This window comes from Lissotriton vulgaris, chromosome 8 (genome assembly GCF_964263255.1).
Source record: "Lissotriton vulgaris chromosome 8, aLisVul1.2, whole genome shotgun sequence".
Taxonomy (NCBI): Eukaryota; Metazoa; Chordata; class Amphibia; order Caudata; family Salamandridae; genus Lissotriton; species Lissotriton vulgaris.
This window is the reverse complement of record NC_141696.1, coordinates 572649279-572676719: the sequence shown is the minus strand read 5'-3', so window position 1 is coordinate 572676719 and position 27441 is coordinate 572649279. Positions and strand designations below refer to the sequence as shown.

The 27441-nt window shown below is 44.0% G+C and overlaps 1 protein-coding gene across 1 annotated transcript in view; it reads right to left on the bottom strand.

Annotated features, from left to right (window-relative positions):
- Window positions 1–27143, bottom strand: part of LOC147697733 (coagulation factor X-like) — a 239371-nt gene extending 212228 nt beyond the window's left edge. The window contains exons 1-2 of the mRNA XM_086934405.1: window positions 26981–27143; window positions 1335–1495 (exon numbers count right to left, since the gene is read on the bottom strand). Of these exons, the coding sequence (XP_086790531.1) occupies window positions 1335–1495; window positions 26981–27050 (231 nt within the window). The 5' untranslated portion in view covers window positions 27051–27143. The remainder of the gene's footprint in view (window positions 1–1334; window positions 1496–26980) is intronic.
- Window positions 27144–27441: the final 298 nt, after the last annotated feature.

The following is a 27441-nucleotide window of genomic DNA, read 5'->3' as shown; positions in this document are numbered from 1 at the left end:
AGACACTTTGAGGCAGCTCACCATGTATAAGACACTATCCTACACATTGAGGGCCCGATTCCGATGCCGTTTGGAGGGCCTACAAATCGGATTTGACTTTCCCAGATCCAATTAGTAGTCCTTTTTTTACGACGAATCGTACACAGGTCTGGATGACCAAATACGATGCGAAGATAGCGCACGCACCGACCAAATCATTTCCGGGACCCGAACCTCTCTGTACGACTCATTTATAGCTGAATCGTGCCACGCTATGGAGCCGAATTCCAACCAAGTGAGTACAATGCACAATTCAGACAGCCGCTTCGACTCGGTCTCAGCGAGATGAAATGTCTGAAGCGTACTTCGGGGGCAGTAGCAGCCCCCCGCCACCTGGGGCCCTTTGAATCTGTCACAGGGTGTGCCCATGAGTCCCCCCGATCCAGGTATGCACAGTGTGGCGGGCACACCGGTGTACACTTTTCCCCACCCACCCCTTTTCTGCTATGGGAGCCTGTGTACGCGTCTGTACACAGGCTTCCATAGAGTTCAATGGGAGTCCGAGCGAACTGAGTCCATAAGCATACGGTAGCATCGTACCTGCTCGTTTGGACTCCCGGAGCACGTTTCGTTCGCAAAGCGCTCCGGAGGGCTTTTCTACCGAGATCAGAATCAAGTCCTAAAATATTAGTATGTTGCCCATTACAGTCAAAGGGGCATCTGCGGGGTATGATTGCATATTAACTGTGAGAATGCATGCTCTTGTGTCTCCTAAGATCCACCCTCACCTCAATGAAATACACATCTTGACTCTATTTGACTCCATCATAGTTCACTAATGACCACCATGGTTCAATAACTAAAATGGCATTCAGAGTGACTTTGGTTCCCACTGCCATAATGTAACACCCACAGTAAATGGCATTTTGGGGACTGGTTTTTATCAAAAAGAGGGAGGAAGGTTGATCTCCTGATCAGTGGACACAGATTACCACCAAGGATGGTGGAAGGTCCAGTCACAGCTTGTGTCCGGTACAGAGGATACAAAGGGGAGGTTGCTGTACTGTTCAGAGTGACTTTGGTTCCCACTGCCATAATGTAACACCCACAGTAAATGGCATTTTGGGGACTGGGACAACTGGTAGATGGAGGATGTGTACAGGCATATTTGGCATGCGAAATCTATGACAGCAGTTTACAGAGGAATGGTGCCCTACTATGTCATGACACGGATTACCTCCATCACCTAACAAGGACATGAACAATTTATCAAAATACGTTATTGTCCTTTGAATAGAGACATTTAGACAAGACAATTGTTAACTAGACTCAGTGTGCTATATACTTGACCTTACAGTGGCATCGTCATTCTCAAAGACTTCTCTGGCTTCTTCATATGAGCATCGCTCCTCCATGCATTCTCGCTCAAGGTTCCCTTTCTTGAACTCCTCCAGCCCCGAATTTGCACGTTTCCGCCTCAGTAGAATCTCGGAGGCATGTTGTTTCCTAATGAACACTGGAAGAAAGGCATACCTTTAATTGAGTCAATTTGTCAAGGTTGAAGTGGTTTGAAACCCCTATATTGATTCAGTTAATACAAGGATATACACCAAAGCGATCAAGTAATAGTGACTGGCTCCAATGAGTGTTTGTTACACTCCTTTGAGCCATTTTTGAGGAAGTAAATGTTTGCGAGAACAAATATTGTTCATTGAGATGCGATTTAGTCAAACATCTTTCCACCCCTCTTTTTTACACCTTTGCTATTGGCACACGGATTTTCAGTTTTTCAATTTCTCTCAAAGTTGTGTCGCCACAATTAGACGTTTAAATATCGACTTCCGCCACTATCGATGTGCACAATGTTTTCCAAGTAAAATGATATGTTCATTTCAAAGACCTTTATTTCGATCACAGATCATAAAAGATGCATAGTATTTGTACACAGTAAAAGAGATTAAACATAATGTGATCCAATGATTAAGAACATTTTAAGAAAGAGGGAACATAGGTGCAATAAAAGTAATAAAATTTTCAGGGGTGCTATTATATAAGTCTTTTGAGCGCTCGATTCCGGGTGAACCACATAGAAGTCAAGAATTTAGAGAGGGCGTAAACCACAGTGGGAGAGAGGTCTGACTTTAAAATTCTATAGGCAGGTTGGAAATTTCTAAAGCCCATGTTCTTAAGTAGCGGGACTAGCCAGTATCTTCTGCTCTTCTCGTAGCCCTTACAGAAGAAGACGGCATGAACATCGTCTTCTTTCTGGTGAGCACACACTGGGCATGGTTCTGTGGTGGATCGTAATTGCCATGACGCTGTAAATGAAGCTAGAGGGAGGCATCCATACCTCCACTGTAGGAATAGTTTTCTCGTTAGTGTTGGGGAGATTGAGTCAAGGACACTTTCAAGATAGTAAGAGTCTTTCACTTTGAGGAACGAATGTGTCAAGGATCCTTCTCTCGTGACAAAATGATATGTAGTAAGAATAGTAAATCTAATTTCCCCTTTGTATGCTTACCATCAATCAAGTTATTGCACAATTCGATTTCTATTACTCTTGACTGTTGAAGGTTCATATTTTTGTATTCAATATTTTACAATACATCCTCTCTCAAGCCCGTACCATGAAAATGGTACACATGAAAATATAGAGCCATACCAAGTACTTTGTCGTGCAATACGGCGTAGTAACCCATGTTTTAGTGTTGCAGTGTATGAAAGGTAGGGAGCAGAGCAGCACCATATTTACTGAGATATGGCACTGTGCCTCTCTCTTCCTACACTGGTGCTTTTTAGGCTGTCTTGCACAACACATACATCCTTAGACCAATATTTGAAATTTTGTTTAAGATACGCTTGCTGAGGTGAAGGCATAATTTCCAGTTGAGCCATTATTTCAGCTTTTTTCCTTTTTGTTTAATACATGTCAAACTCTGGGGATGATTCAATTAGACCGGATCTCTATTCTTCCTCAACTAACATAATTAATTACCAATTAAAGAAATATTATGAATTAAAAAACAAATTAAAACACATACAAATTATTTAACTTATCACACGTCACCCCTATAATCCCCACAACCAAGGCTTTAATGAGGAAATGTCACACCACTCAACATTCTTCCTGCAACTATTACTTTGTCTTCTGTGTGACCAACTATACATTTTTCTTGGATACTGCACTACATATGAGGAGTTGGTCTGCTCGTTGTGCTTCTATTGCTCCCCTCAAGGGCATGCAGATAAAGTTGGCTTTTTGTTATCAGCTGGTTGTGGAGATTTTGTCACATCCATAGTTGTGAGGAGATTCTTTTGCTCTGCGTGTTATTGAGCCATTTGTGAGGCATCTCACACTCAGTGTTTCTCTGACTTTTGTTTTACTGAGGAAGGTGCTCCTTTCCTAACTGGTGGTGGTAACTATTAGAGGTATTTTGCCCTCTCCTCAGTGCTCCTTAGCTACACTGGACAACCTCTGGACTCTATCTACCTTCTCTTTCTTATGGAGCCCTCTTCCTCCCTTGGACAGAAGAGTACCTCAACTAATATGTCCTCTCTCTGCAAGGACTCAAATACTGTTGCTTCTCCCAAGCGCCAGAAGAAGGAACCCAAATCTCTACCAAATCCCCCCTACCCATCACCGAGTAGTACCTTACGGAAAAACTCAAGCTGATTAAGCCTTTTGTGATCAACACCAATGCTAACATTTAAAGGCTTGAAGAGAAATGGTCCAATCTAGAATCTACGCTTTCTGAGGTGGAACAGAGAATTAGTGATACTCAGGATGTAATTCCTCAAGTTGCAGCCATGTCTAAGGAAATTGCTCTCCTCAAGACGCATAGGGAGGACTTAGAAAATCGCAACAGGAGAAATAACCTTAGACTTTACAGTATTCCTGACGGAAAGGAGGCGTCTGTTATGCTCGCCTTTCTGAGAATTCACATCCCCAAGTTGGTTGGTGTCAAGGATGGCACAACTCTTAATTTGCAAAGTGCACACTGCATCAGTCTAATCTTCAGAGGGCAATCTTCCACTTCAACTGTTGGTCGTCCTAGAGGGATAATTGTTCTATTCTTGGAATACACTGAGCTGTTAATGGTCCTCTCGGTGGCCAAGCTCAGAAAGCAGATGTTGTGGTCTGGTCAAAAAGTTTTCTTTTCTCAGGATGTGGCCCGCGCCAACTGCTGCTCATCGCAAAGAATTCCTGTCTCTCCGTCCAGCGCTTTGATCAATGAATGCTAGATACGGCCTAGGGCATCTTGCTTCTTTAAGGTTACATACAAAAAATGCTCCTACTCCTTCGATCATCCTGAAGATCTGCGTCAATTTATCTCTCACCATAAAGGCGATGAGATGGACTTTGGAGGCTCCTGAGGAATGCCTTTTTAACCTCTTTGTGCTACCGTCATGTCTTTTTTCATTTTCTGTGCAATCCTTCTTACACTCTAATGTTCTGAAGTCACATGTCTTCTTTTCTCAGCCGTTAGTCCAATTTTGTTGTTTTCTTTGCAGGATACTTGATTAAGTTCATCTTCTTTGGAGACTATTTCTTATCATTTCCTACGTTTTTCTCCACAGAATTCTCCCTCTCTGTACCCAATCATTTTCCTGATGTTTCATTACCTCCTACCTTCCCACCCTGTTCCTCCAGTTTACAGATGATCCCAATGCTTGGTAAGTGTCAACCTCCCCATCTGATACCTTTGTTCAGCTAGTGGCTTGTTTTCCTTGATATGTTGTCAGTTCCCCCTCCTGTGCTACCTTTTACTTTGCTCCCTGTTCTGCATCTTTTCATATAGATATTGGTTCTGGTTGCTTCCGGATGTCTTGCGGACGCTGCCATCTGTCTTTCTTTTGCGGCTCCCCGCCTCCACATGATACTCTTAGTCAAGCTCTCTCTGTCTATCATCTACTCTCTCTCCCTTCCTTTCTTTTTTCTTTTGCATTTTCCTCTTTCTGTCCCTTCCTCTCTGATCTTGGTCCCTTTTCTTTCCTTTTCTCGGTTTCTGATAAACCCTTCTTCTTCTAGCATTTGCTCCTTCTGGTCTCTTCCCTTCTCTTTCCCTCCTTTCTTATCTTTTTTGTTTCTCTCTATATTCTTCTTTTAATCTATTCAGCATATTGTTTCAGAATATTTCCAATGTTCTTTTCGCTCTGGTTCATTATTACTGTATAACTCTTTTCTCCTATTGGTTTCTATTATTCACTTTCCTGCTTACAGTTTTATATATTGAATTTGCAAGTTTTTGCATGTTTTCATCTCACTTATACCAGTTTTTACCAGTTCTAAATTGCATTTGTGGTATTTAATGTTCTTTTTTTGTTATAATGACTAATAATGTGTGTATAGTTTCCTGGAATGTGAAGGGTCTGCACAATCCTGTTAGGAAGCAGAGAGTACTTACTCATTTATCTAGGTTGAAATGTAAAATTGTGATGCTCCAAGAGACTCATCTTAATGAAAATGATATTAACTCTCTCAAACAGCAATGGGTAGGTCATGTTTACTGTTCCCCCGGCTAAGGACAGGAAAAATAGAGTGGTGACCTTATTTCACAAGTCCTTTTCTCTTGTTCTAGAAAAGGAGGAGAGTGTTGATGATGTTAGATGACTTCGTCTACATCTCACTTTAAATGGATCCCCTATTTCTCTTCCTAACATATACTGCCCCACTGGTGTTGACTCACAATTCTGGCAGTCCATATCTCACACTCTTCATTCATGTGCTGGCACTAACTTATTGGTGGGAGGGGATTTTAATCAGGTCCTGCATCCTTTCACTTATAGACAATCTACTGATAGATATACCCCAACAAAATGCAAAAAACTTTTATGAATACGATATGCTCGAGGGGTTTGGTGGATGCTTGGAGGATATTTCACCACAACACCCTAGAATACTTTTTTCCCACCAATCTTCATTCAGAATAGATTACATTTTTTAAGTCCTCTTCTCCATTCTAATCAAATTAATGCTGAAATTGGGTCTATTCTTATTTCCGATCATGCCCCTGTTCTGATTAATTTAGATCTTCCTTCCGAGACTTCTAAGCCTCACAGATGGCATTTTAACAACTATTTACTTAAGGACACCACTTTTTTGGATCGTTTCAAAGAGTTTTTGTTGGACTTCTTTCTCAGGAATACTACTCCTGATATCCCTTTCCACACTATTTGGGATGCCTTTAAAGCTACAGCTAGAGGCTTCATTATTGATTATGTTGCGGTTAAAAAGAAACAATGTATCAGAGATTCAGCTTCCTTGTTAGCCTCTATTAAGCAATTGGAGCACGCCTATTTTTCCTCTCACATTTAGGATTCACTCAAGAAATTAGTCCAAGCTAAATTGTGTTTAATAGAAAATCAACAGAAGATGCTTCTGGAGTCCTACTTAAAATGAATTCTGAATTTTATGGTGGCCGCAACAAAGCTGGCAAACTGCTTGAAACTACTTGAAGGTTAAATCTCAAAGATCTAAAATAACTAACATTATAGATGATGACGGTGTTAATCATTGAGGATGAGGAAATAATAAAATGCTTCATGGATTTCTATAGGACTTCATATACTCCTGAATCTTCTCCTTCTGACACAGCCCTAGAATCTCTTTTTTTAAGCATTACCGCCTCCTTTTCCCCCCTCCTGATTTCTCTGTATTATAAAAATACTTATTCCTCTCTGAAATTAAGTCAGCCCTAACTCAATTACCTAAAGAGGAATCTCCCGGCCTGGATGGCTTTACGGACGAGTTTTATTCTTGTTTTTCTCAGTTCCTCTTCCCTCACCTTTTCTTTATTCCATTACTTTATTTCTCATAAGGAGGCCCGTGGCTCCTATCTTGAAGCCATGATATGTTTATTTCCCAAAAAGATAAAGATCCTTCTTCTTGTGCTAATTATCACCCTATTTCTTTAATTAATTTAGATTGCAAGATTTTTGCTAAGGTTATTGCTCTTCGTATTAATACAGTTATTCCTGACTTGATTGGTTATGAGCAGACAGGGTTTGTCAAAGGTAGAGCGCTTGTGGATAATTCTAGAATATTTTTAAACATTATCCATCTTGGTTCTAAAAGTTCCTCCCCAGTTGCAGCTATCACCCTAAACGCGGAGAAAGCTTTTGACAGCATTCACTGGCTTTTTATGATGGATGCACTCAACTGACATGGGTTTGGTCCGGGTATTTGATCCCTTATCAATTTGCTATATTCTGCCCCTACTACTTCAGTTTTTGTCAACATATTTCAATCTTCTTACTTTACCCTTCAGCGAGGCACTCGCCAAATCTGCCCTCTTTCACCTTTGCTTTTCATTCTATCTCTTGAGCCTTTTCTCTATTCCCTTAGCCCTTCTTCTGTCTTTTGGGACGTTACACATAAATCAATTGAAATTAAGTTTACTGCATATGCAGACGATATTATGTGATATCTCTCTGATCCTTTTGCTTCTTTACCCACATTCACGGATCTTTTATCTTCCTATGCTAACTTGTCCCGTTATACATTTTTTTTTAAAAATCTGAAGTCCTTCCACTAAATAAGCATTGTTTAAGAAGTATGGAAGTATGTTTGAAGAGACAAACTTTAAATAGAATACTAATTATATTACATGTCTAGGAATAAAATATTCCTCCTCACTTGCAAGAACGGTTCAGCTTAATCTGGATAATGTCCTACTGAAAGTATCTGGCATGGCTTGAAAGTGGTCTCCTTTACTCTTGTCTTGGTGGGGCAGGTTGGACATCTCCAAAATGATGATGGTTCCTGTTAGCAATGTTTATTTGTCCAGGTTACCAGTGCAACTTCCTTTAAAATAATGTAAAACTCTTAACGGGATTTTGAGTAAATTCTTCTGGAATAACCAGAAAGCTCATATTTCTTTATCAGCCTTGTCTGCTAAAGACAAGGGAGGGGTAAATTTTCCTAACTTTTTTCAGTACCATTCTTCCTTTTTAATCCGTCAATTTCTTCCCTATTTATCTTCCTCGGATGATCTTCCTGTATCGGTATGGTACAAATTGGAGGAATCCATTATTCATCCACTTCCTTTTTCTTCTTTAGCGAATTTCTCTCACTTCCATCACTCACTGAAATCTCCCACTATTTCACAACTTATATCGACCTTTTATCCGGTTCTTGAAAAATCTCTTTCACCTCTACAGTTATTGATGGACTCCTCTATATGGCATAATAAGTCCATTAAGATTTCTAATCGTACAATCTTTTGGAAGGATTGGGTTATCAAAGGGATTATACAGATAAACACTTAATTCAGAATATGCAATGTTTTCTTTTCAAGAGTTTCAATCTAAGTTTGGCTTACCTGTTACTTCCCTCCTTAAATTTGAATCTCTAAGACTGATTTTAACTCAACAGTTTATCTTATCTCTGAATCTCCCACTTCTTCATCTGATCCTCTTTTTACACCATTACCTACTTCCCTTTCTGTCCGTGCTTCCCAGATTTATAAATACCTTAATTTCTCTCTTCCCACCCGCCCTAAAAGCAAAACCGAACTTTTGTGGCAAAGAGACTTACACTGCACTCGCTCTACGCATACATGAAACTCCATTTGGACTCGATTGCATCACACTTCTTGCAATGCTAGCACCACTCAAACTTTATATTATCTTTACCAGAGAATATTTCTCACCCCACTATCAGTCTCCAAATTTCGCTCCGGCCTATCTCCTAACTTCTAAAATACTCCTTGATCAAAATGCATTCCTTCTTCCTTTGCCCCCACATTTCCACTTTTGGGGCTAAAATATGTAACTTAATGTCCACTATTTGTTCTACAAACTTCCCCTTTGACATCTATTCTATATGTTTAGGTAGAAACTCCATACAATGGCTGGGAGCTCGTAAATTGGGTTTATATGTTGATTTATTAAGTGCTATAGCTCCTCAAATATTTACATCCAATTGGAATAATGCCTCTAAAGTTTCTTTCTCTGCTTGGAGGAATCTTCTATGCCATCATCATAGGTTGGATAGAGCCTCTGTTAATACATCTCAGGAATTACTTCGAAAATAATCCTTTTGGCCTCCACTCACACTTTACCTATCACCCCCTGCATTACATACCAAAGATAGTACCTTTATGTTTCAGCCGCCATGAATACTGTGGTAAACTGTTCTAACATTGTTTATATTCTAATACTGATGTATTGTTCTCTGAATGTTTTATTCTCTCTATTAATGTACATTAGATTATTTGATAAGGTTGCTGATTCTTTCTATTTTACTTCTTTCCTTTTTCTTCCTTTTCTCTCTTTCATTCCCTCCCTCTCTTTCTCTCCTTTCTTCCTTTATAAAATTTAAAAAGTACTAATTTAATATGGTACATATTTGTTTTAATCTGTTTTAATCAGCAGTTTTAGTTTTTGATAACATATTACATAATGTTCTCACCTTATGTTTGTAATATATATTTATTTTTTTACCATTTGTACTACCTTATCATTTCTTTCAATAAAGCTCTTTAAACATAAAAAAGAGTAAAGTACTGCACATTATAGGAAGAAGACAGGCTCCCAGAAATTCTCTTTCAAAAATGAAACCTCATCCGGCTTGGGTTCCACATGGCAAGTGTTATAAAGGTCCAATAGCAGATACACAGAGTGTAATGTACTATTCAGTGCCAATGCAGAGTGTGGGAAGGTGCAATTACTCGCGCGAGGCAAATGCTTGAGTGAATCATGATACCTCATTTCTGTTTTCTGCTTCAATAATGATAATAAATACCATATTATAATCTGCACATCTACTTATGGAAATGTTTTTGTCTGTAATTCATTTTAGCAAACCGTATGTAATAAAAACCAGAATTCAAGGAGTTACATTTGTGCAGCAAGGTAAACTCTAGATTCACATTATCGGACAGCTGGGGTGAGACCTGGTGTGAAACGCTGCCCAGTATTGGGTGGAGGTATCAGGACCAACTCGCTCCTGCCCATTGGGGAGGACTAGTATAGTTGGCGGTGTGAAGGCTGGACTCTAGTTTTGCAGGAAGATTGTCAGACAGTTAGATGACAGTGGGGTGGGAATAAGGTATATGTGCTTACCTTAGCACAGAATGGTGAGCGATCGCTTCTTGTTTGTTTATTGTTGTTTAGTGTTTGCCTGGGGAGGGATGAGGGGACTGGGGGTTTAACTATGGGGGAGTTTGGGGATTTGTTATGGTACAAGCTATTGGTTGGGAGACTCAGTTGTTGTGTGCAATTCCAGACTACAGAGACAGAGAAGGGCCCATGTGTTGTAGGGGCCTGAGAAGCTACATGAAGAGGCACAGGATGCTCTCACATATGCTGCAAAGTGGTGTAAGCAAAGCTTGTTTACGGGTCACCTCACAAAGGATAAGTTAAAGAAAAAATGAAGGGTTCAATTTATATCCTACACTTACTCCTCATTCGCTCGTGTGGGGGGGGGGGGGGTTGGTGGCCATCTGGGTGCACCTGGAGTGTCCTTTCGGTTGATTTACTCAAAGGCGTATCAGAATGGGAGGTATGTCCTGGTGCAGGGGACACTAGATAGAGTGGACCTGACTATATTGAATGTGAATGTCCCTGACATAGATGACAGAGAGTTTTCTCTGCGTCTGCAAACACCAGTGACGGACAACATGGCATATTGCCTATTGTTGGTTGAAGACTTTGCATGTGTCCTTGACGCAGACATGGAAAGGTAGCCCCCGTGCCCTTACCGAACCTGATGTAACGAGAACACTAACTACAGTCATGTACACCTAGGGTGTAGGGATATTTAGAGAGACCTCCTTTTAACCAAGAAAGAGTATTTGTGCTGCGCGGCCACTCATGGCACCTATAGCAGATTGGGAGGTGCCCTAGGGATAGCGGTCACATGAGTGGAAATGCAGTCTGTCACTTACTAGGGCAGGTATCTGTTAGATCAATCCCCCTACTCTTGGAGTGGGGAGATGCGGGTCCCAGGGGGGGCAGTCATGTTTGTGCAGCTTACAGGCAGATGCCCTACTGGATGCTCCCTTTAGACAGCTGATCAGGGAGGCGATTAAAGAGTACGTTGCGGGTAATTGAAGCACCACAGAAAGAGCTTGAATGAGACATGGGTTTGGATTGGTAAGCTTACAAGATGAGAAAACAGGCACTGACTGCATCTAGAGGGGACAAGCTTGGGAATCTGCTAGCCTGGCTGCTCAAAAACAAGGTGAACATGATGCCTATTGTAACTCTACTAAGGCAGGATGGATCTCTGGCCACATCCCAATGAGTTATCAATGCCACACTGGGGAGCCACTTGAGCAAGCTGTAAAGGAGAGGTGTTGCTGCAGTCCCAGATGCAGTGAATAGATACTTAGATAATGAATATCTGCCAGAGCTGCCTCCTTTACTGAGGGAGGAGTTAAAAGTGGACATCACACTGGAAGAACTGTAGGAGGCACTGAGTGAGATGAATAGGGGTATGGCACCAGGTGGCGAAGGATACCCGGTGGAGTGCTACCAGGCATATGTGGCACAGTGGGCAGAACCACTGCTTGAAGTCTTTCGAGAACTGAGGAATGGGGGATTCTGCCCCCCACCCTCAGGTAGAGTGTAATTGTAAAGCTTCCGAAGCCAGGGAGAGATGAGATTGTCTGTCAGCTTATCGACCCCTTACCATACTTAATGTGGACAACAAGGTGTTCTGTAAGGTGCTGGTGGAGCAGTTGCAAGGTGTGGTGGTTTCTTTGTTTCACGTTGATCAAAGTGGTTTATCCTTATCCTAATATGCAGTACAGCCCTCAATTTGAGGAGAGTTGCAAATGTGATGCACTCTGTACACCATAGTGGGGAAGACCTAATCCTGGTGTGGATGGACATCACATAAGCATTTGAAAATGAGTGGACATATCTGCTACAAGTGCTTCGGAAGATGGGTTTTGGGTCCAACTTCAGCAAGTGAGTGCGGCTCCCATATACAGCCACCAGGGTGCAGCTTGGGTGGCTTGGTGTCCGATGAGTGGAATGTGCAGAGAGTCAGACAGCAGGGCTGCCCCCTCACCACACTCCATTTCGGGCTGGCACTGGAGCCCTGGCAGCGCAGCTTCACTGAGAGCTGGAGGAGTTTTGCATAAGGGTGGGTGACATGATGCATCTCCTTTCTCTGTGTGCTGATGATGTTCTGTTCCATTTGAGAACATCCATGGAGGCAGTGCCACTGCTGCTGGCCCACTTGGAGTATTTTGGAGTAGTGCCAGGACAGCGCATAAATAGACATAAGTCTTAAATTTTCCCACTAGGGGCGCACTTAGAGTGGCCCCAGAAGGGGATTTAGTACTATTGGGGCGGAGGTGGGACACCAAAATGTTCTAGTTCCTCAGCATCATTGTTGGACACTCTTTGGACAGTCAAAGTGAATATAGTATTGAACGGCTGGTGAGTTGCCTGACAGAAACAGTACAGTTCTGAAAGACATTACCGCCATCAATGGCAGGGAGAGTTGCGGTGGCAAAAATAGTGTCCCCCTCACAGTGTTTGTAACCATCCAAAAAGCACTCGATACCCTGCCATTTAGCCCTATTAAAACCCTTCATCAGCGTATTGTCTTTCACATCTGGACGGGGAAGAGGAGCTTTGTAGCCGTGTCTCTGCTCAAGCGGGATCTCCTGGAAGCAGACTTGGGCCTCCCAGGTCTGGAACTCTACTACTATGACTCTGAACTATATCATGCATCACAATGGTAGCAGAGCATAAACATTTAGAGTAGCAAGTCATCTTTGGTACATACCGAATGCCCTCGCTATTGTCTCTACTCGTGAGAGGCTCTAGACAGCAATATGATGTGCCATACCTAGTGCAACAAGTGGTAGAGGCATGGGAGTGTACCACCAGCAGGGTCTTCAAGGTACCTCTCTTTGACAGGGAGCTCAATCTCTGGGCACTCTTGCCTTTCAACTATTATTGAGGCTACGTCCGTAGTTCGTTGGAGAGGGGGGTATGTGGGACACTAGACAACATTTACCCGAAAGAGAAATGTCTCAGAGGAGGCGCAGGATGCTTTTGCGGTGGGAGGCGGGCAATTCCTGCATTATGCTGATCGGGAGCAGGGTGAGGGAGATCTGGACGAACCTACCCACCATTCCCCAACAAACTGAAACGCTTCAGTTATTGCTGATGAAGAGCCACTTGTATTTTGCTTGACACCTGCTTTTCCTTTTTTTATTATTATCAAATAAAACTCTTTTGAACTTAAAGAGCCACTTGGTGACACTTATGTACAGAGTGCTCAAGGTGGGCAGAGTCAGGACTGAGCCAGCAGCATGCAGGGCATGGGGGAGGACTTGGCATCCCCCCTAACAGACAGGGAGAGTAATAAATCATGCAAGCTGGATAATTGGGTCTACTGCAATGCGAGGTTCAATCTGGCACACTTTAACTATGTTCACCGTACATACCTAACGCCAGTCTAAATCAGACGCATGTACAGAGACAGAGGCACAGACTGTCCTAGGAGTGGAGGAGAGTGTGCATCCTTCTTGCATATTGCATGGGATTGACCCAGGGTAAATGCATACTAGGTGACTGTGGTTCTGCGACTGCACAAGGTTGCAACACTGATGGTTGAGATGTCACCCTGGGTTTGTCTGCTCTGGCTTGTCAAATAACCCAAAGGGGGTAAGATTCAATGGAGGTTACAGCAGTTGGCCCTTGTGTTAGCCAAAAGATGAGTGTCTAAAGGGTGGTTGCTCACAAGGGCCCTCTCACTCACACTATGGGTGAAAAACATTACTGAGTGGGCATTAGAAGAGGAGGCACACATGATAGTCAATCACCGGGATGAAAAACTGCAGGACGATCTAGAAGCCTGGGCCATGCTGGTGGAGGTCATACAGATGGAGGTGGCAAACAGGGGTCAGAGTTACAGGGTTCTGCACACATTGTCTCACACTGGCAACAGTCAGAATGGGATAGGAGGAACATGGGTCCGCCTTAAAGACCTAGAGGACCACAACAAGGGAGTAGACAACTAAGAAGTGGGATCCTTTTTCTTTACAGTAGAGGGCCTTGTTGATTCCATGGTTAATGACTAACAGCATTTTTTTCCTTTTTCTTATGAGACATTTGCCTAGAGGATTGGTGGGGTTGAGTCTGGACGTATGGGACAGAGGGCTGGATCCTTTTGACAACTATGAATGGGAATATATTGCAACTTGAGCACATTTACAGTTTGTTGTTTACCTATGTTTCCTTGTTGGTTAAAATGCAAATGTGTAATGCACTGATATCACTATGTATACCCACAGGGTGAGATGCCTTAAATAAATGGCCCAAAAAAAAGATTTTTCGAAAACACAAAAAAAACTATAACTCGTGGCCCGCCATGCAATCTTTAGGACTGCACATAGTACTTTAGACAAGACATCCAATGGCATCATTGATGAAATTTCTGATTACATCTCAATTGAAATAATTGATTATATCACTGATGACATCATACAGTCACTGTGGCACTATACTATAGGGTTTCTGGACCTGGAGTATTTCAACGTGCTACACTTATGGACAATGTTCTACTCACCTTATTGGGATTACCCTCTTTAAGACTTCACATGATTAGCAATTTTAAGTTTAGAGGTTAAACTAGAACTGGTGGATTTCATGGATTTTTTAGTTTTTAAATGTTAGTTTTTACGTTAATTTACCACCTATGATATCACTTTGAACTTAGTTTTTTCCGTGAATTTACACACACATGCGTGCATGTGTGTGTGTGCGTGCTTGTGTGTATGTGTAGCCGTAGTAGTAGTAGTCATAGTAGTAGTATTTCTCAGAGATTGTTTCCATTGAAAAAGGCAATTTTTAAACCTATACATTACAGGGAACCAGGAAATCTGGAAAATACTTCATGGTTGTCTGTCAAATATAGATTTCCTCATTATAATGACAGCCTCCAACCACTCAGAGGAGCATTCATATTTGTCAGGTGTTGTAAAGTGCTCTGTTGGATTATTCCCCCACACTTTTTTTCTGCTAGTTGCTGTGGTAATTGAGCTGAAAGTGTGCTGGGTCCTGCCAACCAGGACCAGCACCAGTGCTTTCTCTTCAATGATAAATATGAATTGGTACACCCAATTGGCAAGTACTTTTACACCCCTATAAGGCCCTAGTATATGGTACCAGTGGTACCCAGGGCAGGGATGTAAAAGGTGCACCAGGGCTGCAGCACAGATTGTGACATCCTGAGTCACCAGAGTAAAACCAAAATCTGCATGTCTGCCATGTCAGCCCAGCATGAGCAGCCTGCCTGCACATACCACTTGTGAAAAGGTCCCCTCACTGCACTTACTATATGTCATACAATCCTAAGACAGGTCCCCTACAGCCCTGGAGGCAGGGTGCATTATACTAAATTTGTGGGCATTTAGGTGCAAGCATATATGGTCCTATGGTAGCAATCTGAATGCGAGTCAATCGCAAGTGACCAGCGGTCCAGAAGATCCATGGGCTTGCATTAGGACATTACCTATATATCCAGCTCCAGGGCTTTAAGTGGGATAAAAAACTGGGGGGTCTCTCAAAAGGGTGTGGGTGACATATTTAAGGGTGTGGCTTAAAAATACATAAGCTAAAAATCTGTGCTTAGCACAGTGTGCCGCCGACTGGTTTGCTGTTTCTGTCATTGTATCCAGATACATGATACAACAAGTAACATTGTACATACAACAAGCCAGGTCTATTGGCTATGTCAATGCCTGTTAGTTTTTAAAATAAATAAGCAACAACTTTGGCTTTGTTGTATATAATACTGAAAATCATTCAGTTCTGAAATGATGAGACTGTGAAAGAACTAAAACGAGTCGCTTCGAAGTTACATCAAAGGCTTTGAGTAGTGGTACTGCTAAAGAGTTAAGATTTTTCCATGGTGAATGCGAGGGCAAAAATGGAGAGCTCAAAAGACACACAGAAGATGGACCGAATGCAGAGCAAATCAAACATTCACCCCCAGTTAATAGATCTTGAATAAATCCATTGTTCTTTTGAGAGGTGTGGTGTAGCGGCCAGTGCAGCTGGCTTCGGAGCACAGGGTTCATGGTTTGATCCCCGGCTCTGGCGGCGGCTCAGCTCAGCACCATGTGACTCTGGGCAATAGCTCACTTAATTTCCACGATGGTCCCCGGCGCCTTGAGACCCCTAAGGGTGAGTAGTTTGCGCTTTACAAATACGGATTTACATTTACATGGGGACAGTCCAGACTAAACTGCCAAGCCAGGTCCTGTCTGAACTGGAAACAAGCAATCTGGGACCCGTTTCAGGGCATCACCCCTCATCAGCCATGCTACCTTGAATCCAGTGGCACTGTGAGTCTACGTGCGCCGGGTATGCCACGTCTGGGTATGCCCGGCGCACGTAGGGCGAGAAAGCAAAAGAAACACATATGATGGATGAAATGCAGAGGAAATAAAACATTCACCCCCAGTTAATAGATCTGGGTTAAATCCATTGTTGTTTTGCTCACCATGCCACCCCAGTTTAGTCCCAGCCATATGCAAATCAGTTGTGACCCAGTGCCTCTTGGGAACAGTCCAGACCAAACTGCCAAGCCAGGATGGAGCAAAAAACACAAAATTGATAGACGGAATGCAGAACAAAACAAAACATTCAATCCCAGTCAAGATATCTGGGTTAAATCCATTATTCCTTTGCTCACCATGCCACCTCAGTTTAGACCTGGCCATATGCAAATCAGTCTTTACCCTGTGCCTCATGGGAACAGTCCAGCCCGAATAGCCAAGCCAGGTCCTCCCTGGACCGAAACAAGCATCCTAGGACCGGTTTCGGGGTTTCATCCCTGATCAGCCAGGATAGCTTGATCCCAATGGCACAGTGACCCAAGAACCCATGTCTGGGCATACCTGGCGCATTTAGGGTGAAAAAGCAAAAGACACAAAATTGATAGACGGAATGCAGAACAAATCAAAACATTCACCCCTGTTAGAACTGGGATTTCTGGTTGGCTAAGGCTTGCGCCAAAGCCAGGCAGAAACCACCACTCTAGTCAGGGCAAGGGAGTCACACAGCAAGATAACCCCTGCTCACCCCCTTGGTAGCTTGGCACGAGCAATCAGGCTTATCCCGGAGGCAATGTGTAAAGCATTTGCACACACACGAAGCAACAACATCCCAGGCACACCACAAAAGGAACTCCACACAAGGTTATATAAAAATAACTTTTGTATTCTTAAAACACATCAGATAGTAATCACACAATATACATTGTGCCAACTGGCACGGGCAATATTCACAAATGATTTATTTACACAGGACAGGGCCATGTGGGGCAATGTCAGGATCAACACTTAGCAGAATTTGGTACAAGAAAATAGATCATAAACCTACAACCAGTAACTACTGGTAATCACTGTACTCCATCTCAACCTGTCACATAAACTATATTATGTACAGTCACCTCAGGCCCGAATTACATTCTGCGCCAACCTCACCAGCATAAACACATTATGCAATCTCTCACTAGTCTAAACACATTAGACCCTGCCTCCTAAGAATAACTCACATTTAGGGGCGTAAAGCACAGAGTGAAGTATCATCTCACTAGCATAAACCATAATATGCTACTCAACCTCATAATCATAAACCACAGTTTTAGAGGTATAAAACACAGGGTGCGCAAAACATACTAAATGCATTGCATTGCTTAGCACCACACCACTCTAGCACATAAATCACATTTAGGGCCTGGCGCCCTATCCACGCACCAGCCCCCCTGGCCAACTGGCCATCTCAATAAGGGGCTCAAATGCCCTGTGTCCAGAATGTCAGGGCGCGCTGCCAATGCAACGCCTGTCAGGGGTGCGTCATCTGCACAATCCTAAAGTTGCAGCTGCCCACTACTTGCTGGGCAGCTGGGAACAAGAACAGGGCCTAAACGCTGCAGCTGGCACTAAGTGCTGCGCAGCTGTGGAAGGCCAAGGTAGGGGCGAAAATTAGTGCCACTCACTCCTAGGTTCGCAAAGACATGTCCCCTGAAAGGAAAGGCCTAAACGGTGCAGCTGCCCACTACTTGCTGGGCAGCTGGAAACTCAAAACTGTGACATGGGCCCTCACTGGTCCTTAGGAGCAAAACTGTGGTAACTGCTAGAGCCATCTAGGCTCTGGGACAATATTGCGCAAAGCGTGGGAAGCGCTCCAGGCTCTAGATATACACATGTCCCCTGGAGCCCTCTGGCTCCTTAACTTATACTGCGCCAACTGGGGTAGCCCGGACCCCTGAGGACCCCCCCCCCCCGGGGGCTCTTTAAACAAATATGGCCAGGTTTAGAGCCACACAGGCTCCTGAAAACAAATATGCCCCCATGGGAGCCACATAGGCTCTAAGATACTGGGTCCAATTGCTGGAGCCACCTGGCTCTTAAAATTAACAGGCCAGAACAACGTGGGAACGGCCCGCTCTCTGGTGCGGCCACTCAGGGGAAAACGACTATGGGGGCAGGCACCGACATCCTGCCTCAGGATGGACTTCACTCCCTGCTGTAGGACTCAGCATGTTCTCACCGGTCTCCTTCAGACTCGAGACAGGTGCCGGGATCCTCTCCAGTTCACCGGGGATCCTGGCAGTGCAGCGGAAGAGCCCCCACCCCTCGGGGCGCTCTTGAACCTCATGGCTGACACCGCGGAGTTCCCTCCACAAATACGGGAGCCCTGCGTCGGACTGGGAGCCTTCCTGTGTCCCTTCTCGTGTTGCTTCCGGCTTCCTCTGCTTCTCCCTTTTCACCCTGTGGTGGGGAGCAGGCACCGGCAATGTGCCTCGCGCCCCCCTCCACCTCCGAGCTGCACCCTCTGGCGCATGCGGGGCTCTCCCTCCGCATGGGAGCCCCGCACAGGAAGGCGCCATTCTCCTCCATCCAGCTTCTCCTTCTGGCTGCATTCTTCTTCCTGCTTCCGTCCCGCTGGCCCCGCCCACAACCAGGCGGGCCGCGGTTCGCTGCGGCAGGGCGGCAAGAGGGGTAGTGTCCCTCCTAGCAGAAAATAAACATAGCGGCAGGGTGGGCACCCGTTAAGGCACTTATAAATGGGGTGGCACCCGTGCTAATTTAAATAGGCACAAGGGCAAAGTCGCGGGTGGGCACCCGCGCAAGGAGAATAATATCGGCACGGTGGCCATCATGCAGGGTGGGCACCTGCGAAGAGCAAAAAGAGGGGGGATCCCCAGGCAGGGGGACTCCCTCACACACAACGCAGCCCAGCACTGCAGAGCTAAAATAAAGCGCTCCCAGGGGGGGACAACGCGCAGGGAGAGCTAGGGGCATGACCAATGAAAGCCAGCACACCCAAGGTGCTGGGCAGCCCCCAGAGTCTCTTCAAGGTCCTCATAGGTGAGAGGGCAGGAGGGTCCAAAAGAAGGCCTCCAGGGCATCCAGGGGCTGGGCAGGGCCCAGGGAGGCAAGCCTTCCCCTGGGCCCCAGCAGCAGCACGCCCCTGGTAGATTCCAGTCAGAAACAAGAACATTTAACATGAGGTCACAGCCTCTTTTTATACACAGGAATCCTTTGTCTCAAAAGGTACAGGCAAGGGGAGAACCATATGCAACTGGTTCCTGAGCACTTTGTTTTGCTCAGCCCCTCTGCCTATTCACAGGGTGGGTCAGGGACATCAGACACACCACAGGGGGCCTAGCCAGCATTGTGGAGGGAAGGCCTAGCCCTATTCAGGTCCCAGGTGCACCCCTCCCTCACATCAACATGCAGATCTCTCCATTCACCACTGGGGCAGTTCTATCCTGACTCCAGGAGCCAGGAACACCAGCCAGCTCCAGCCAATCACAAGGCAGACAGTCAATTCACATTCACTGCACAGACACACCAACTTCTAGAAGTGGCACTTCTACACTAGACACATTAAAGCCGTGCACATCATCGCACAGCATTCAATCTCACGAGTTCGCACATATCAAACTCGACCCTGCACTCCCCACACATCAGGAACTACCATGGTCACACATATTCCCCATGCATTCCTATGGGAGGGCAGGTCAATCTCACACACACACTCAGAGAGCGCACGCACTTTACACTGGACCACAGTGAAAAAGTGCGCAGAGACCTAAAATCACCAACACCAGGTTACTGAAATAGGTTAGGTAAAAACAAAAAGTTTTGGGGTGAACCTGCCAAAAGGGCCAAGTCCAACACCCCCAGTCAAGAGATTTGGGTTAAATCCCCTATCTTTTGCAACAATGCCACCCAAGTTTGGACCTGGCCATATACAAATCAGTCTTGACCCTGTGCCTCATGGGAACAGTCCAGCCTGAACTGCCAAGCCAATTCCTCCCTAGTCCTGTGCTCTCCATGCCAGTGAAGTCAAGCTATCCTGGCTGATGAGGGCTGAATGCCCAAAACCGGTCCTAGGATGCTTATTTCCAGTCCACGGAGGACCTGGCCTGGCAGTTCGGGCTGGACTGTTCCCATTGGGTGCAGGGTCAAGACTGATTTAAATATGGCTAGATCCAAACTGGAATGGCATTGTGAGCATAAAATGATGGATTTAGGCCCTGATCTCTGTACTGGGGGGGGGGGGGGGTGAATGAATAACATTGTTCTGCATTCTGTCCATCAATTTTTCTTTTTGCATTTGTCACCCCGAGTGGGACGAGTATACCCAGACATGGGTCCCATGCTCTCTATGCCACTGGAGTCAAGCTGTCCTGGCTGATGAGGGCTGAAAGGCCAAAGCCAGTCCTAGGATGCTTGTTTCCAGTCCAGGGAGGACCTGGCCTTGCAGTTCTGGCTGGACTGATCCCATTGGGCACAGGGTCAAGACTATGATTTGCATATGGCTGGGTCCAAACCGGAATGGCATGGTGAGCAAAAAAACGATGGATTTAGGACCAGATCTCTGTACTCGGGTGAATGTATGACATTGTTCTGCATTCTGTCCATAAATTGTTCTTTTTGCATTTGTCACCCCGAGTGGGATGGGTATACCCAGATGTGGGTCCCATACTCTCCATGCCACTGGAGTCAAGTTATCCTAGCTGATGGGGGCTGAAAGCCCGAAACCGGTCCTAAGATGCTTGTTTCTAGTCCAGGGAAGACCTGGCCTGGCAGTCTGGGGTGGACGGTTCCCATTGGGCGCAGGGTCAAGACTGATTTGAATATGACTGGATCCAAACTGGAATGGCATGGTGAGCAAAAACACGATGGATTTAGGCCCAGATCTCTGTACTGGGGTGAACGTATGACATTGTTCTGTATTCTGTCCATCATTTGTTCTTTTTGCATTTGTCAACCCGAGTGGGACGGGTATACCCAGACGTGGGTTGCGTGTTCTTCATGCCACTGGAGCCAAGCTATCCTGGCTGATGAGGGCTGAAAGCCCGAAACCAGTCCTAGGATGCTTGTTTCCAGTACAGGGAGGACTGGCAGTTCGAGCTGGACTGTTCCCGTTAGGCACAAGGTCAAGGCTGATTTGCATATGGCTGGGTGCAAAGTGGAATGGCATGGTGAGCAAACAAACGATGAATTTAGGCCCAGATCTCTGTACTGGGGTGAATATATGACATTGTTCTGCATTCTGTCCATCAATTGTTCTTATTTATTAAGCCAGGATTTAGAGCCCAACAGGGACCCGTTTCACTGCCTGCTTTTAAGAACTGCCGGGTGCTAAGCACTGTCCGGACCCAGCTTACTTAAAGCCCTGTCTTGCTCCATGATAACCCAGTCACTTACCTTCATGTTTCGTATCAAACACTGTGCTTTTGAACCCCCAACACACTAGTGAAGTGGATGTTTAACCAGCTTGTACCCAGGTGGCTCTTTAAGCAGTGCCCACCAGGTTTAACCAGTGTTCCCATGCCTTGGGGGGGGGGGGCTTTTTAGAGTGTTTGCTGCCAAGACAAGAGTCTGACCTGATGCTGGGGAGTATGTGCCACTGCCAGAGGCCAGAAACAAAGACCTGTGTGAGCAGGAGGAGACACAGTCACCCGCCCAGGATGCGTTAGTGGTTTAGACTGATATGGCGGTGAGCCTCAAAGGGTTCACTGGAGCCACTGGACAAAAGGACATGCCCCCTACTTGAGGACAAAGCCTCGCCTTGCCTAAGACACTGTTTGTTTGCAGGCATGCAGAAAATTAGCAATGCAGAAAGGCATACACCTCCACAAGGCTAACCACACTTCTGTGGCGTTGCAACTGAGATGTACAGTCGAGGGTGGTGCTGGCAATCTTGAATTTAGCCTTAAAATCAGGTTCTGACTAGTTTTAGTGACATAAACCCACATGATGTTGTTACTACTGGGGCAGAATAGCCAGAAGACTAGATGCCCATTGGCCACTACTCCTTACACCTACTAACACCCCCTAAATTCAGAATTTAAGGGACACCCCAGACACAAGAACCTAAGATTCAACATGATATCAAGAAGATACCCGCTTCCACAACATGGCAGGACTCCATCAAGATAGACGCTAAGTTTTGCACCTGTGGTAGCCACCCTGCACCAGCTGGATTGCAACTTGACCAAGACAAGAGACTGTTTTCAAAAGGAAGGGTACCCCCTCGGCAACCTCCAGACTTCACCAGAACTCCCTTAGGCTAGAGGAACTAGTCCCCTGCAGTCGGCAGGCACAAATCACCAGGTCCACAAACTTGAAGTCTTGCATCCTGAGCCGCCTGGTGTGGCTGCTTCAAGACCTTGTACAGGTGGCGTCTGGGAACTGTAGTCCCAACCGTCAGTGAAGCTCAGCTTTCTACAACATTCCCTTAGTGCTCTGGATAAAGGTTTCCTCAACCAGGTTGCTTGGAGGTACCAAGGCTAGTTAGTGGTCAGTCCAACTACAACCTGCTTTACTCAACGCTTCAAGAGAAGAGATTCATTTGCTCTATTGACCAACCACTTCTGTTATTCCATCGTAAAGATCTTACATTTGTGTTCACCCTCGTTGGGCACGTATGCCAGCTCCTCTGGCCGCCGACCCGTTTCAGCACCACGGATAGCCAATAGCACCTCTGCCCCCAAGTCCCCTGAGCCAGGCAGATTGGATCTGCCTGGAGGCTCCTGGTCCAGGGCCAGCTCCTTGCTTTTTTTCAAAGGATTTTACACAACTCACCCTGGCAGTACTTTTTTGTTAAGGTAGCCATTTAAAGACCGCAAACCTGATTGACAGCTAAAGTGCACCTCAGCACCCCGCTCCCCTAAGGCAGGTAAAATTGTGGTAGCTGTTGTGAACTGGTCTAAGGACTCCCGAGACCTTAGCTCTACATGGGTTCCATTGAACCTAACTTTTTAGTTAATGGTTGCATATTGGATGTATGCATGTTTTTCCCATTGACCGCAATCTTAGTCCTCAGATTGCAAAGTATTGATTCATGTATTACTTTAAAATTGATAACTCCAGTTATACTGAATGTATTGATTTCGCTTTGGTGTCAAAAGATATATAAAAATCTGAGCTATTTTTATGAATTGGTTTCGGATTTCTCTTGAGTTGTGTCATAAGACATGTTCCTCTTAGTAGCCTGACTGCTGGTTTCCATTCGAACAGGATCATAGAAGTGTACCAGAGAGTACCCAGGGTCCATCTTTGTGTATTGTGCTAGTATTACATGGTAAGGCACCCCTGCCATGCCACAAAATACTTTCACCTTGCAACATTAGGGTCCTTCGGCTTATGCCTCACGGAGGACCAAATTATGCAGCAAGATTATCTAAATTATGTAGCAACCGATACAAATTACGCAGCACATTAGCTGACAGTATATTCATTGATTTGAGCTAGAAAAATATATTTTGGTATACTACAATTTTTGTAAATGATGTGCCAAATCAAGTGGGAAAAATATTAAATCTAAAATTGTACAGTATACAATGATCCAGTGTTGTCATACCAGAGTTCTGGTGACATTTACAAATCACTCAGCCTTCAGCTTTGTGGCCAGTTACCCTTTATGTGTCCCGGATACATGGACAGACAGATTTATAGATACATACATTGAGAAACAGATTTGTACTTTGTTATAAAGAACTATAGGGCAGATGTATCAAGTGTTTAGCATGTCGCAAATGCTGCGAATCGCAATTTCGCAGCGTTTGCGACAACAAAAGGTGCAATTGGCCTGTATCAAAGAAATCGCATCGCTTAATAAGAAATCATAATTTTAGTGAATTCTTAGTGTGTGAGAAGTATTTTTCGCAGAATATATATATCTGATAGGCTGGGAAACTCAGCCACAGAATTTCGCTAAATAAGGATTCCATCCAATGCGAAGCTTAGGTTAAGTCTGAGTTTCTCCTGGCCCTCTTATTGGCCTCTTAGCACGACAATGCATTCAGATAACAACCACAAATGACTCTACAAGTTCGAAGGAAATCATCAGTCCACGCTTTCCAAAACTTCCATGCAATAATTTGAAGAACATTAATATTTCTGTCCTCTTTTATTTTTTCATATTGATCTTGCACTGGCCTGTCTCCAACCTTAAAGCACAATAATAAATTACTATTTGATAAATTGTGTTTATCTTAATTTGTGCCCTTGGTGATTTGCATTGTGTTTAACTGAGGTGACCCGATTGTAGTGTAAACATGCATCCAAAGCACGAGTACTTATGCAGTTTTGACACTTCCGCCCTGTTTTCGAAGCAGATTGCTGTATTAGCATTTATGCTCTCTGCTTAGTAAAAAGCTTTATTTACATAGGTTTTGTAAAGCAATAGTTGTCCACATCTGATCATTTTAGTGAGCTGAGGGTCTTAATTTGAAAAGTCTGATTCAGCAAACTGTCTGGGGCAGTAGAGGTGTGACCTTGTCTAAAACTCTTCATATATGACACCTCTCTAGGTGGAGGTGAGCTCTAAGCACGTTTAAGGCTGTTTTCTGGCACACGCCTGACCGGTACATTGACAGAGATCACAGAATCAACATGTTGGGCCAACCAGTAGGCGAAGGTGGTGGTAACATTGACCATTGCAGCACTGATTGTGCACTTGAACAATAAGCCCTTAGCATGGTTTTTCACTTGGTTGAAAACTGTCAGATGGCGGCAACTGCAGCACAGAATCTGGGAAACTCCTGGGATCACAAAGTCATACAACTTGTTGATGGCTGACTCAGCTCTTTTTCCTTCCGAGTTCCAAGAAATTAATATATAACCTATTGCGCAGTCATTTATAGAAAAATGTTGTGTACGTTTTTGATCATTGTTCTTAAAGCAAGCATTTTTTTAACATCTCTGTTTAGCATGAAGCCTAAATTATCCTACCTAGTCTAGATGAAGCTATTGAGATGAACTTAGGTGGGTATACAGAATTTGTTTGTGCAGGCAGGCCCCTCCCAAAAATTTTACATGGGCACCCATATTAACATGAACATTAATCATGGATATTACCATAATTGCTTAGATTCACGATTTAGATTTAAAAAAACTTTATTTTAGCTTTCTTTCACATAAAGACTACTTCACTTCAACGCAAGACGATAGGGAAATTATTTTCCCATTTTTTCTTCTCGATTTTCCCTATTATCTGTTCCCAAATGTTGGTATATATGCCGAACAATTCATTCAGATGTCTAAATTGAAGGAATAAAATAACATTTGAAAGACACATCCATAAAGAAACTCCCATCAAAATAACCAATGGGGCATATTCAAGAACCTTTTCCAGCAGTGTCATTTACACATGTAAAAGGTCGCAAACTCACAAAGACAAGATTGTCTAAATGTACCATGCTAACATAACACCTTCAATTGCAAAGGTTCTGCAAAGTGTGCAGATTTGTTAGCACAAGTAACTAATAGAAGCGTTTGGGCATCCACAGGGTTGTGTCAAAAGAGTGTGAGAAAATACAGTCCAACTGAGGTGAGCGCCCACACAGGTCATAGCTTTGTGAGTTTTAATAAACAACTACTGCTTACAACATGTCCTAAGTGCAGTAACAGCTGAAAGTGACAGCATGTGCAGACACCTCTCCTATATCTCCAAGGTGGCTTCACAATGAAAAACATGTGTTCAAGCAAAGAAAGCACACAATATATATATATATATATATATATATATATATATATATATATATATATATATATTAATTATATATATATATATTCACGCTCCTGAGGTTACCACACTAGCAGGAAAACACTCAAACAGCAGGAAGGTTCACCTCATAACCTTTAATCTTTGGTACAGGCGAGTAAGACATGCAGGTAAATTAAGCAATTCCAACGCTCTGCCTTCCTGAACGTTTTCAAAACAGGTTTATTGACCCATCTTCATCTCGCACTCCTACACGTTTCGAACTTTACAGTTGCTGTTCACGGTAGCATTATATATATATATATATATATATATATATATATATATATATATATATATATATATATATATATATATATATATATATATATATATATATATATATATATATATATATATATATATATAAATATATATATATATATATATTTACAATTTTCCTAACCTTATTCCTTTAAAGCTTTGCATTGTGGAGATTATGTACAAAAGATTATGAAAAACAGAAACATATCTGGCCACTGCCAAGGACACCAGTCACCTAAGAGCTTTGTAATCAGGTGAGCAGTAATGTTATTCACTAATGGTGTAATAAAATATTCGACAGAAAACAGAGTGGGACCGCTACCGAGGCCCATAAGGACAAGCTGCAACGGTGTTCCTGGCACTGACTTTGCCACCTAGGAGGCCAGGAGTCGAACAAACAGTGCCAAGGGTCGCAAGAGGCAATCCAGGGACGCAGCTGCGCCCCCTGGCGACCCCTAAATGACTTCCAAGCAGAGCAGCCCTGAAAAATTGGGGATTGGTACAGCAAGACGATAACGACTATTGAGTCTAATGTGATGTAAAGCGCATAGCTTCAGACCGTATTGTTTCCCTGTATGTGGGATAGTTACACTGCAATAATTCACGAAAGCAAACCTGCAACTTGCCCTTGAAATGAGGGTAAATAAGCGCTAATTACAGGATAAATTATTAAAAGTAAGCAGATAACTCCTACCGTTTTCTTCGGCTTGCAGGAGGACGGCTGAGAAGGTCAGAAGTGCTAAGAAGCAGAAGCGGCCCGCCATCGCGTGCTGTGTGGGGATCTGCTCTGTGCCACCCCTTGGACTGCCGGAGAAGGACGAACAAGCTGGCTGCCAGAATGGCTGAGAAAACAGAGATTTCCTGTCATGTCCCCCAGGCCCAGCTGTTTGCCAAGAAAACAATACCGGTGTTTTACACAGTAATCCCACCCAGAATCCAGGCTGGTCGGGAAAAGAGAAGCCTAGCCTACTGTAAAAAACATATCACTGAGTACAAATAAAACAGAAATTCATCAGACGCTAAATATGTACCTCAGTCCGTTTTCCTGACAGGAAAGAAAGCGCAGGAAGATATTGTAAGTAGGAAGAATGAGCGGCCCAACTACTGCAGGTGGGGTGGCCGTAATCCAGATACAAAGCACCGATTTGAAGCTGT